The 13301-nt window shown below is 45.0% G+C and overlaps 1 protein-coding gene across 1 annotated transcript in view; it reads left to right on the top strand.

Moving 5' to 3' along the window:
- Window positions 1-13301, top strand: part of ADCY8 (adenylate cyclase 8) — a 235889-nt gene that overhangs the window by 84107 nt on the left and 138481 nt on the right. Inside the window, exons 3-4 of the mRNA XM_068525423.1 lie at window positions 1123-1253; window positions 9715-9826. Coding sequence (XP_068381524.1) covers window positions 1123-1253; window positions 9715-9826 — 243 coding nt within the window. The remainder of the gene's footprint in view (window positions 1-1122; window positions 1254-9714; window positions 9827-13301) is intronic.

Below are 13301 nucleotides of genomic sequence, written 5' to 3'. Positions count from 1 at the left end.
AACCTCATTGACTGTCACCACACCCCTCTATCACCACCCTCCAGGCACACCATTGCTCTCCGTTTGTCTCAGGACATTTGCACCTGCTGTTTCCTCTTCCTGGAGCTCCCTTCTCCTTGTACCACACAGGGCTGGCTCATTCCAAACTTTCATGCATCTGTTTACATATCAGTTGCTCAGAAAGGTCATTCCTAACCCCCTATTTGAATCCCGTTATCAACCATCATACTCTCTGATCATGACCTGTCCTTGCTTGGCACTTGTCACATTTTGTAAGTATGTGTGGGCATGTTTGGGTGTGTGTATTTAATGTCTGTATTCCTTATTAGAATGTAAGCTCCACAGTAGTAGGGCTGTCATTCATTTGGTTCACCACTGTATACCCAACCCCCAGCACAATGCCTGGCAAATAACAAGTACTTTGTAGATATTTGTCATGTTCATAGGATGGTACGAAATTAGCAATTCCTCGAGAAGTTCAGCCAAGAGCCGCATTAGTTCTACACGGTCCATCCACCCTTCTGAGACCCAGTGGTCAGCCTAAAAAGACTGTCCCTTGTCAACTGAAAAAAAAATTCACAACCTGAAAGTTGAGTTATGTTTTATTCAGCAGACTTTCTGAGGACATCAAGCCCGGGACACAGCATCTCAGATAACGCTGAGAAAACTGTTCCAAAGAGGCAAGGGTGGGTGGGAGGGAGCCAGGATATATAGGAGTTTTTTGCAACAAAAGACCAGGTAGTTGGAACATCAAAGGATTACTGTTCATTAAAGAAAACCAGATATCTCAAGTTAAGCAGTTTAGCGCTTTTCTATGTATAGGAAGATACAAGAGTCTGGGCTCATTGAAATCATGCTTTTGATATGCAGCTCAGCTCTCTGGGGCCAGCATCCTGTGTTTTCTCATCCTGAGTTTCCTCAGGGTGCACCTTTGTGGGAGGCCGCAGCAGCTGACTGCTAGCTGGGCTTGGCAGCGGGCAGGCCGTTTGTCTCCATCCTGGGTTCCCTCAGGGCTCACCATCCAGGCGGCTGTAACGTAATGGCTTGATGGCTGCAACATCTTTTGTTTACCGATATGGCCGGCGATACTTTAGTTCTCACGCTTGTATTTGTGTGTCCCAGGAGCGGCTTGTGCTGTCTGTGCTCCCTCGGTTTGTCGTCCTGGAGATGATCAACGACATGACCAACGTGGAAGACGAACACCTGCAGCATCAATTCCACCGGATCTACATCCATCGCTACGAGAATGTCAGGTGAGAAACAGGACACCTCGCCCAGTTCTCTGCGTGATCCACGCGCTCCTGGCTGCTCTCACCTCGTGGCCGTGACTTCTGTCTGCCCGCATGTCAGCGCCTTTCTTCATTTGGTTGAGTAATTCATCAACTAGTGATTATTCATCAGAGAGTTCTGCATTTCCAAATTGAGGCTCGAGAAGAGTGTCTGCAGTTAAATTTGCTAGTTGACTTACCACCTGGCTCCCCTGCAGTAGACTTGCCTGCCTTTACATTTTGAGTAGGAAAGGCAAAAGCCTGTTACACTATGGTGGGAAAAATAATTCCAGAATGTGATCTGGAGGCCTCAGGGGTGATTACATAGGTCTCTTCTTTATATTCCTTATAAGTGTCTTTAAAACAATACCAAAAAAAGGATTACAGCTTATTTTTCTTTTGCAAACATATTTTTGGTCACTCATTCACCCATCCATCCATTCTGCATCCACTGACCCTTCCACCCATTCACACACCCAACCATCCATCCCTTCATTCATCCATCCATCCATCCATCAATGCCCTCTCTTTGCCCAGCACTGTGCCAGACAATATACCTCTTCAGTGAGACAGACCTGTTTAGAATCCCAATTCTACCTCTTCCTTGTGTATGACCTTGGGCAATTTACATACCTGACTCTCAGAATCCTTCTCTGTAAAATGGGCGCTTTAATAGCCACCTTACAGGGGTTTATGTAGATTATGTGAGTGAAGATATATGCAAAGCACAGGACTGGCATAAGCATATAGTAGAGCATTAAGCATATTGTAGATTGTTTCAGACGTGTCTCCTGGTTGCAAGCAGAAAAAGAATCCAACCCTGACTGATGTAAAAGAAATGTATTGGAAGGCTACATGGGGGCTCCCAGAGTCATTGGGGAAGGATGGAGAGGCGGGCTCAGGAAATGGGCCGGAAAGAAGCGGAAAGCACAGTCAAAATCCCAGCAGGGCACTAGGCCAGTGAGGGCGCTGCTTCCACTGTACCTGAAGAATCCGTTCCCTGTGCTACCAACCCTGTCCCAGACACAGCTGCCTCCTCTGCACACAGAATGCCTCCGCAGCCCCCAGGATCTGGATTTGGCTGCCTTTGTCCTGCCCCACTCTCTGACCCCCCTGCCTCTTTGCATCTCAAGTTAAGCCTGAGGCAGATGTGTCTGATTGGCTGAGCCCAGTCATTTCCCAGAAGTGGCTAGGACGCAAATATCTGACATTTTCAGCTTGTACCGGAGAACTGTATCTCCCTCCCACCAAACATCATAGGGTGGGAATTTCCCAAACATAGGGGAACATCTATAGGTTGAAGAGCTCTAAAAATGACCAGTGGTACCCTCTTAGTTCCTTTCCTCCTAACTTTGGTAGGAGGGAAGAACAACTTTTCCTTCTCACCAGCATCTCTGGGTGTTTTTCTGGTGTGCCAGGGCACTTGTGTGAATGCAAGTCTAGCAGAAATCTTGATTCTAACACAACCTTTTAGCAAATATATCAGTGTAGGTCATTCGGGGTCTCATCCAAGAATTGAGCTACACTGGCTTAGATGCTTGAGTTTGCAAAGAGCCCCTTGTCAAACAGCAACTCTAATACAAGATGCACTCCAGATCTAGGAATTTGTCCCACAGACAGTGGGAACTCGTCAATACCAATTCTAGAACAACAGGCTCAGGGCAGTACTAGTCATTATAATACAGTGTGAGGTTCTATTATTAAGTAAGCAAAGGACAGTAAGAGATCATAAAAAGAGGAAGGCCCCGGGGTGGGGATGGAGGTGCGTAGAGAAACATTCCTAGAAGGGGTGATTCTTATTTGCCTTCTTTGAAATTGAGTCTGCCAAGTGAAAAAAAAAATCAAAGAAAGGAATCCTAGGCAGAGGAATCAGCACAAGTGAAGGCAGAACAGTGAGATAAAATTAAGAAAAATGCAAAATATATATCATATATTTGACATATATGACATATTATGAAATATGTATTGACATAGTATAATGATTCATATATAATTATAATGGTATGTAATTTAATGAAGTATAATGAAATAAGACATATTATAAAATATATACGACATATTACAAAAGTGTCTGTCACCATGGAGAAAGAGGAGAAAAAAAAAAACTGCCCTTCATAAAGAAAAAAATAAACAAGCCTGCACACCCACGTCAACATACTTGGGAGCCTTAAGTTCAATAAAAGGCATGTTTGGAGTTCTTCCTGCACTTATCAATTTTCAGTGCTTCCCTTAGTGAAGAACAACTAAAGTTACTTCTGCCCCCTGCACCCTGCCCATTTACCTTAAATCATTGAACTGAGATTTTGTGCTCCAGACTCTTTTCCAGAACTTCGCGCCACACTAAACTAAGATTGCGTTTGCTGCCCTGCATTCCCAGTGGTCTCAGCTCGCAGTGAAGGAGCCACTTCTAATGGGAGAAGAATGTGCAGAGGTCCTGGCAGCTGGAGGGGCCCCTCCCAGCTGTTCACAGAGGCAGTGGTGGCAAGATGCCCACAGCCCTGCTGGTCCTGGGAAGATGCACTCAACTCGGGGTGGTGGAGCCCCTCCTGCCCACTGCAAGGCTGCTGGGTGCTAAAATAGGACCAGAGATGAAAAATGCAGAAGAGGATGGGCCTTAGCCCGTGTCTGAGAACAAAGTCGGGCCAGCTGCGACACCCCGTTCCCTAGCCCCCAGAGCACACCCACTGCAGGAAACGGAGACATTTTTGAAATCATTTCCCATCCTGTCACTGTCTTTGAGGAAACCCACCTGGTTCATTCTTTCTTCTCTGTTGCTTTTTTGTTGTTATGGTTTTGTGACCTTTCCCTAAAAACAGTCTGCTATAAATATCTAACTCAATCATATTTCGTACAGCTCATTGCATCCTGTCCGGGTAAGGTGCAGTAAGAGGTGCCATACCTGGTGACATGAGTGGCCCAGAGTGGAATGGGGCGAATGGATCAGGGTTTTCATCCCAAAACGCTTTCCATGAGCCCCCTGTGAGACTTCGGTTGCATCATTTCATCTTTCCGGATCTCCATTTCCTAATCCAAAAACCAAGCTGCTTGAAATGGACAAGACATTTGGACTGTCAAGTCGATTTCAGCTACAAACATATGAGCCTTCACCAGATTCATTCTGGAGCTCCACCTGGCCACTCGGCTTTTTATGAGAAGCCATTTGGGCTTCCAACCCCATCTGCCCAATTCTACTTCTCTTTCCTTATTCCCCCTATTTTAAGACATTTCTTGTGCTAGTTAGGGGAATGCTCTAACAAATAACCTCTCAATTTCAGTGATGTAAACTCAATATAATTCATCCACACAACTCCCCCTGGCTTATATTCCCTGCCAGTGGGTGATTCAGGGATAAAGCCCCCTGCATTTCATAGCTGTATCACCCCCTTGGGCTTCACAGTTGTCGGCATTCAGCTCTTGGAGAGAAAAGGGTAGAAAAGGCACACCTGCTTCTTTACCACCTCAGCCCAGAAGTGGCATCTGTGACTCTGGTCAGATTCCATTGATGGGAACTGATTACATGGCTCCACCTCGATACAAGAGGGGCACAGAGCCCCTGCCAGTGGTCTTTGCTAGTGACAGGCAGGCATGGATTTGGTGGACACTTAGCTTCTCTACCAGGGCTCCCTGCCCCCGTTGCTTTTGCCCCCAAACCCCATGCCATGTACATTTGCACACATTTGCTGGCATAACTCAGTCTACTCAACTTTCTTGACTGGCTGTTTCTTCCCAGCCAGGCCTGTCAACATGTGCAATCATCACATTGAAGCCCAATCCGGCCTCTGTACCCTGACACCAAATTAAATCTCGGAGACAGAGTTTTGGGTGAAGTAGAAAATAATAGCTTTATTGCTTTGCCAGGCAAAGGGGGCCACGGCGGGCTCCTGCCCTCAAAACTGTGTTCTGACCAACCTGGCGGGGGTAGTGAGGAGTTTTGTAGTAATGGTTCAAAGAGGGCGTGATCAGCTCGTGGACATTCTTCTGATTGGCTGGTGGGGAGGTAACTGGGAGTCAGCATCATCAACCTTCCAGTTCCACCCAGTCTGGGGTCTGTGTGCTTGTGGGCAGCAGACAGGTAACTTCTCCCACCTGGTGAGGGTTTCAGTATCTGCAAAGCAGCTCAAAGATGTTGTTATGTGTATCCCTTGAGGGGGAACCAGGACCCTGCCCCAAGGCTGCACCATTGTTTCTTGACTGTTCCTCCCCTGTCTCTGCATCCCCTCCCTTCCCTAGTTAGCAACTGTTTGAACCTGCAGGTTGGAACTCAGGGAAGGTCATGGAGGCTGAGTGAAGCCTGTTTCCTGTAATCAAGAAATGGGGGACACAGAAAGGCTTTTGTGCCCAGGAGCCCCACAGGGTCCTGCTTGGTTTTAACATTGGCCTTGCAGACTACCGTTTCACATACAAGCAAAATGCAGTTGAGTGGAGCTAGAGAACTTGGCTTTGGAGGTCTGTTTGTGTGGCCATCTATTAAACACTCTCCGATTCCCAAAAATTTCCACAAGGAGTTACATACTCTCCACTTATTGAGGACTGTGCTGTGATTTACAAGTGATCTTTCAGTAATCCTGCAGAGTAGCTTTAATGATCTCTGCTTTATTATAAAGAAAATGGAAGCTCAGAGTGGTTAAATAACCTGCCCAAGAACACAAGTTAGGAATAAAAGTCTACACAGGGCTCGTGTTCCTAATGAGTCTAGTGAATTCTCCTTGAGGATTCTGTTTGCAGAGTGACTAATAGGTAACATAGCTTATTTTTAGCCAAATAAACAACTTATATAAGCAAATTAGATTTGACAGTTAATATGGCCTCTTCGGTATATTCATCTGGAAGATTACAAGTTTATACCTAGAGTCAAAAGAACTGACCGTGAGCCCAGCACCTGGGGGGTGGGGGGGAAGCAGAATGAACAAGAGAGAACCAGGGCCCTGGTTTCTGCTTCTTGTCTTTTGCTCAACAAACTCTTATTGCATAACTATGACTTAAACCAGGGCTTCTCCATCTTTAAGGTGCACACAAATCACCTAGGGCTCTTGTTAAATTCTTGTTAGATCCTGATCCAGTGGGTCTGGGGCGGGGCCTGAGATCTGCATTTCTAACCAGCTCCCAAGAGATGCCAGCAGTGGCCATGACCACACTCTGAGGAAGGAAGACTCAATTCTGAAGATTTCTGTTGACTCAATTCAGGAAATATACCATGAGGCCCACCATGTGCTGGGGCATGGGATACAGAGGTAACTGTCTTCCTGTTCTTTAGCTCGTGGATGGAGCACACTTTGCACACGTGATTGTGTTACCAAGTGATAAATGCCATGACAGAGGGGAGCATAGGCTGGGCAGGAGGCTAGAATAGGGGTGACAGGCTATGCTTAGGGAAATCGCCATAAAAGTAGAATCTTAGCATATGAGTGGGGTCTTAAAGGACAAGTAGGATTTTAATAGGTAACAACAGGAAAGAAACTATGCCAGGGAGCAGGTACGTCATGTACAAACACCAGTGTCTAAAGCATGGTGTGTTCAGAAGACTGCAAAAAAAAAAAAAAAAAAAAATTCATGATTTTGGAACACTGAGCACATCTGAAACTTTTATGCCCTTTGCTCTCAGGGAATCCATTTCTTCTTTCAATAGACTGCACGTTTCATAAGGGCTGTGGTGGTACTTTCTGTTCTCCACTGTATCTCCAGTATCTGACATATATAGTAGGCCTTCCATTTATTAGCTGTTGAATGAATGAATTAATGAACCTGTCCTGCCATAGACAGATAGATATTAATAGCTTTGGGCAAATGGATCCATAAAGTGAGTAGTTGGACTAGATGATCTCTGGGCCCTTCCACTTCCCACGTGCCATGATGATGGCTTACTTCAAAGGTAGCATTACTGTAGTGATAAACAGTGTAGATTCCAGAACCAGGCTGCCTGGTTCAAATCCTAGATTTTCATGTCTGTGGGAAAGTTACTCAGGCTTCAATTTCCTTATCTGTAAATGGAGATGATCATCCTAGGTCCTACCTCATAGGTTGTTATGAGGAATGAACGAGTTCATACATGTAGAACTCTTAGAACGTATCAATTCCACAGTTCACACTCTGAAAGTATTGCTGCTACTATTGTTTCAGGTTCATGTCAACAGGAATTCTTTTAGCCACAAGTAACAAATAATCCAGTTAATGGTCAGACTGTCTTCCTTCTCTGTTACCTCTTTCTCTCCTCCCGACCATTCAATCATAGTGTACTTTTGTACAATAACGATGGAAAGAGCTAATGCATTTATGGAGCACTTACTATGCCAGGCACTGTGCTAAACACTTGCTACCCACCTATGAGGTAGGTACTGCAATCATCTTCAGTAGATAAAACAAAGGCTTGGAGAAGTTCATAGTATTCATAAGTGGTGATCTGGGGTTTGAACCCCAATCTGTCTAGACTCAAATCCTATGCATGTGACCAGCTGCTATGCCACCAGAAAGCTGTAGAGGACAGTGGCAGTGTAGTGACTCTGCCAGAGGAAGCCTTATACATTAAAAATCTAAAGGTACCACTCCCACGCTTAAAACCCTTCACTAGCTTTCCATCATGTTTAGGGAAAAGTCTGTATTCATGAACCTGGCTAATCAAGCCCTTCTGTATTGTTCCTCTGCTTACTTCTCTGACCTCATCTCTCTCTCTCTCTCTCCCCCTTCCTCCCTCCTTCTTTCTCTCTTTTTTTCTCTCCCTCTTCCCTCTTCTCGTCCCACCCTCCTTGCTCAGTACTACCCTTTCACTAGCTGTCCTTGAATACTTGCAGAACCCTGGTACATTTGCTTGTTCTTCCTCCAGACCTTAGTATGTGCTGATCTCTTGCTAAGAGCAGCCATTCATTTACTCACTTTACCCATCAAGTCCCCTAGGTCCTTCAAGACTCAGCCTGGACTTTGCTTCACTAGAAGACTCCTGATGCCCCAATGGCTGGTCATCCCCAGTGTGTGTCTTTTTATCACAGTAGTCATTGCCTATGTTGTTTCTGTCTTTCTCTTTGTCAACCCAACTCCATTCCCCATACTCTAAGCATCTTGAGGACCTGCACTGGGGCTTCTTTATCATTTAATACAACTTCCTAGCACAGTGTGTAGCTGGTCACATAGTAGATACATTAATATTTGCTAAAATAATTAAGGCATTATCTAATTAATTAAAGCAATAGTTTTTAAATTGAGGTCTAAAAATTCTTAATGAGAATCTGAATAGGCTTCTGGGAAGGTACAGATCCCTTGAAGTGCAAAATTTTGAATACTTGTACATGTTTTAGGAGCGAGAATCCATAAAAATGGAGACAACTTTAAGAACCACTGAATACCAGGGGTGACCAAAGTAAGTCAATGCACATTCCACAGTGCCTTCTGGCTGATTCACCTATTTCAGTAAAACTAAGTCACACCAATGGTAAGACTCACCATCATTTTATGCAACACTAAGAAAAATAATCAAAAAGTTTGACACACTGCAGAATGCCATCAGTTTCAGAGATGATAAAACGCGAGAATCAAGAAAATACGGTACCCTCTTTGGTGTTCCATCCTTCCTCTCAGAGGTGTGCCTGTGATTGCGTCAGTCCCTGGGATGGTGTGTTAAGGGGGGTGAAGCAGTGCCCCACCGTGCAGTTCAGCCACGTGCACAATCCCAGCTCTGCCCCCCGGGCTACTAGCAAATGTTGAGCAAGTTTCCCTCCTCTCTGAGCCTCACTTTCCTCATCTTCACAATGGAATGAACAGTCCCCTCCCCACAGGGTAACTGGATGGATTAACAAGACAGTGTTCATACAGTGCCTTGCGTGTATAAGGCTTTCAAGGGCTGCCCCTTCCCTTCCACCAAGCCATATGCATAGTATCGGACCTCACCTAACTGAAATTCTTAGTAAATGTGCGTTTCAGATAATTAATTATTCTGCCTAAGGTCTCCCAGGCTTGCTACCTATTCCCACAATTTTTGCAAAATGCCTGACTCTATTTGCCTGCAGTTTTGGGTAGAGTATATGTGTGTCATTGGGCTGAAGATAATGAGGTTTTGCATTCTTTTGTCCCCGTGTCCATTTTGCTCTGTGCTCATGACGTCTGCTTTGCTGTTCATTGTGAAAATATAGAGAGAATTCGTAATGCTTCATTTTGCTTTCCACAATAAATTGATCTGTTCCTAGTGAAAAATTCCCTTTTGGGTTGTTTGCATTGCCCACACTCCACAGCCCTGCACAGGAAGAAGGGCTTTCCGTTGCCTGTTTGCCCTTCCTGAACCCCTGGGTGGGCTCCCTGCTGAGATGTTTGTTAAACACTGAGGCATTCCTTGAGACTCCCGTGGCAAGGAGAGCTAAAATCTCAGACCACAGTTGGTTTGTTTGAATGGTGATGTGTCTCCCAGGATAGATTAAAATATTAATGTGCTTTCTCCCCACCCCATCCCTTCCCTGTTGTCTAGTATTCTTTTTGCAGATGTTAAAGGATTTACCAACCTCTCCACGACCTTGTCTGCCCAGGAGCTGGTCAGGATGCTCAACGAGCTCTTTGCCAGATTTGATCGACTGGCCCATGTGAGTTGAATTTAATCGCCTCCTAGTCTTCGCAGGAGTGAGGGACTGCATGCGGAACTAGGGAAGAGAGGGACTCAGCCTTCATCACAATGTCATTCCGCATCGTGACCCCAGACACGGATCCCTGACCCTCGCGCATTCTGGGGACCGACGTTAGTTATTTACAGGTCTCGGACGGGAGGTTTGTCAGATTTTCCTAGCTGAGAGACAGCTGGCTGAGTGACAATTAAACCAAAGTCCTTTTTAATCTGCTTTCCATTTCCCCCTGCCTGTGGCCAGGCACCATCCAGCTGCAGCCTCAGTGTTGCTTCATGCAGGAATGACTGTCTGCAGTTTCCCAGCCAACCGCGGCCATCTGGAATGAATTAGTCTCTTCTCAAGGACCAGTGAGCTACTGGCCCATCCCGCCACCATTTTGTTTGACTTAAGAGCTTTGTTTTTAGCCAACAAGACACTACCTTTCTTTTTCTGCTGGCTTGACCAGAGCTAAAATATAGAACAGGTTAAAGGAGATGAACATTTGCCACCAAAACACAAATTCCTAGTCCTCAAGCCACTCAAATTACAGAGGAATGTTATTGTCATGCTATATTTTAGAGTGGGTTTGGGGTTCAAATTGGCATGACTTAACTTCCTGCTTTGTAAAGGGTGTATACTAGTGTCAATTTCACAGGCTGTCGTGAGAGTTTAATGAGACCCCATCAGTGGGAGTTCATTGTTAGGTTATCAAAATGTCCTATTTTAAGGCTGCCTCACTCCAACAGAGATCCATTCACACTTGCATCTGAGCACCTAGTAGGTGTTGTGTTGGGAATATGGAAATAACTAAAACACACCTTCCCCCTTAGAGCTAAGTCTAGTCATGGATACCTAAAAAAGTCATCAATGTACAATGTGCTATGTGCCATGATGAAGGGAAGTCTAGAGTGCTATGGGAACACAGAAACAACATATAACCCTTGGATCAGAGAAGACTTCCGGGAGAAAGTGATTCTTAGGCTGGGTCTTAAAAAGGAGAAAACAAATAGAATACCATTCAGCAATAAAAAGCGATAAATCACCAGTACATGTAACAACATCAGTGAATCTCAACTGCAATATGACAAGTGAAAGAAGCTGGACACAAAAGGCTAGACACTTTATGATTCCATTTGTAAGACATTCTAGAAAAGACAAAAATTATAGGGACAGGAAAGATATAAGTGATTGTCAGGAGGGATAAGGGGTGGAGGCAGTGGACTGATTTCACAGAAGCATAGGGTGAGGGGATTTGGGGAGTGGTCCGGTTGCTGTATATGTGAGTATGACTGTACACATTTATCAAAAGGGTAAATTTTATTGTATAAAAATTATACACCAGTTAGGTGTATAATTGAGGTGAAGAAGGCAGGGAAGGTCATCGTATGCAGAGGGGAGAACAAAAATTAGCATGCTCTATGTGTAGAGGACCAGAAGAGATTTAGCACTGCTGAAAGGAGAATTCAAGGTAGGGAGTGGTAGAGGTGAGGCTAGAAAAATAAGCAAGGACCTGCCAAGGACCCTGCATTGTAATCTGTAGCTACTGAGCAACTATTGAATAAGAGACTGACATGAGCAGAAGAAGAGGTGGAAACTGAAGTCTCCTCCTGTTAGAAGGGTTGGATTAACCTGAAGGACTTGGAATTTGAAGGTAGGGAAGAATGTACACCATTTCTTCTTATTGTTGCCTCAAGGGCGGTTGGTGCCAGTTACACATAGTTATTCTACGTTACATTCTGGTTCTAAATATTTCTGCTCAGAGATACTAAGGTGAACAAAACTGACCCTCCAAAGAGAACTGAGAGATGTGATCAAGGTCAGTTTCTGGTGTCACAGTGATCCCCATTGACTCAGAGAAAGGATTGTTATGTAAAATGTAATCCAAGTTGTTCAGGCAACACTTACTGTGTACTTACTAGGTGCCAGGAACCGTGCAGGGCTCTGGCAAGACAAAACCAGTCCCTGCCCTCAGAGTTTCCTAAGGGAGAAAGACAAGTCCGTAAAATTCGCAGGACAGTGTGGTGCAAGCAATAGGCACAGAAGTCCTGGTGGACGAAAGAAGGAACAGTCAGTGCTTGGGGTGAGGAGGGCGGCAATGTAGCACCGTGAAGAGAAGAGGCTACGTGCAAGTGGGTTTGAGGACGAGCCAGGAGCTTTCCTGGCATCAAATTAGGCAATGAAGAGCCTTCCAGGCTGAGCCATGATGCAAAGGCAGGAAAGTGTGAAAATGTGGAAATGTGCTGCTTATTTGGGGAGCTATAAGGAGCTCAAGATTGCTGGAGCGTAAAGGGCATGGGAGACTGCAGTGAGAAGTGAGCTTGAAGAGGAAAGGAGAAACAAGTCTGGAGGGCACCATGGGACATTTTAAGGAACGTGGACTTGGTCCTGTAGCCCGGGCTCTTTGCCCTGGTTACAGTGTACATGGTGGGGGACAGGGAGTGAGATGGGGGTACACAGCTCATCGAGCCCCAGTGGGTGCAGGAAGCTATATAGTCCATCTTCTGGAGAAGGAGTCTTACTGAAAGATTTAAAGAAAAAAATCAAACTAAACACATGTAAGTGAGGGAGTAAAATTATTATTAATTTGATCATATTTAACATTCATAAACTGCCTGGTGTACATTATGCACTAGACTGCGTATTTGCCCTGGATTGCCTAATTTAGTTCTTAAAACAAACCTACAGGAGAGGTTCTTTATTGTTCCCATTTTACAGAACAAATGACTGAAACTCAAAGAAGTAAGATAATCCGCCCAGAACCCCTGGTAGGTGGTGCATCTGTGATTCAGACCATCTGAGAGCAGGTGCTCACTCCTGACCACTAAGCAGTGCCCCAGGCACTTTAGGGGATGGAGCAAGATGTCAGAGATGTGTTGCCGTTCATGCCAGCCAACTTGAAGATTTAGATTTCTAGGACTTCAACTATGGGCTGGACTTCAATTAACTGTACAAATCCCCTCTCTGAGTCTGAGTTTTCCTGTCAGAATTATAATGAACGGTAAATGAAACAATACACAGAGACTGGCTCAAAATAAGTACTCAGCACCCATAAGTACTCCGTAACTCCCACTCTACCCCCTACCCCATCCACCACCCACCCACCCCAGGTGCATCAGTCTGTTCTACTCTAGAGGGCTTCTGTGGAAAAGCTTGAGAAACTCTGCCAGTGACAACAATTCTACTCACCTTGGAATGAGAAAACCTACTTTAAATGTTTTTGCCCCCAACCTTAGGCAAATCACTTAACCAAGTGGGTCACAGACTTTGCTTCTGTGTAAAAGGGGATTGCACTTGCCTTTTCTGATATCTTTTTTTATTTTATTTTATTTATTTATTTATGTATTTATTTATGGCTGTGTTGGGTCTTCGTTTCTGTGCGAGGGCTTTCTCTAGTTGCGGCAAGCGGGGGCCACCCTTCATCGCGGTGCGCGGGCCTCTCACTATCGCGGCCTCTCTT

This window comes from Eschrichtius robustus, chromosome 17 (genome assembly GCF_028021215.1).
Source record: "Eschrichtius robustus isolate mEscRob2 chromosome 17, mEscRob2.pri, whole genome shotgun sequence".
Taxonomy (NCBI): Eukaryota; Metazoa; Chordata; class Mammalia; order Artiodactyla; family Eschrichtiidae; genus Eschrichtius; species Eschrichtius robustus.
This window is presented reverse-complemented; position numbering and strand designations above follow the sequence as displayed.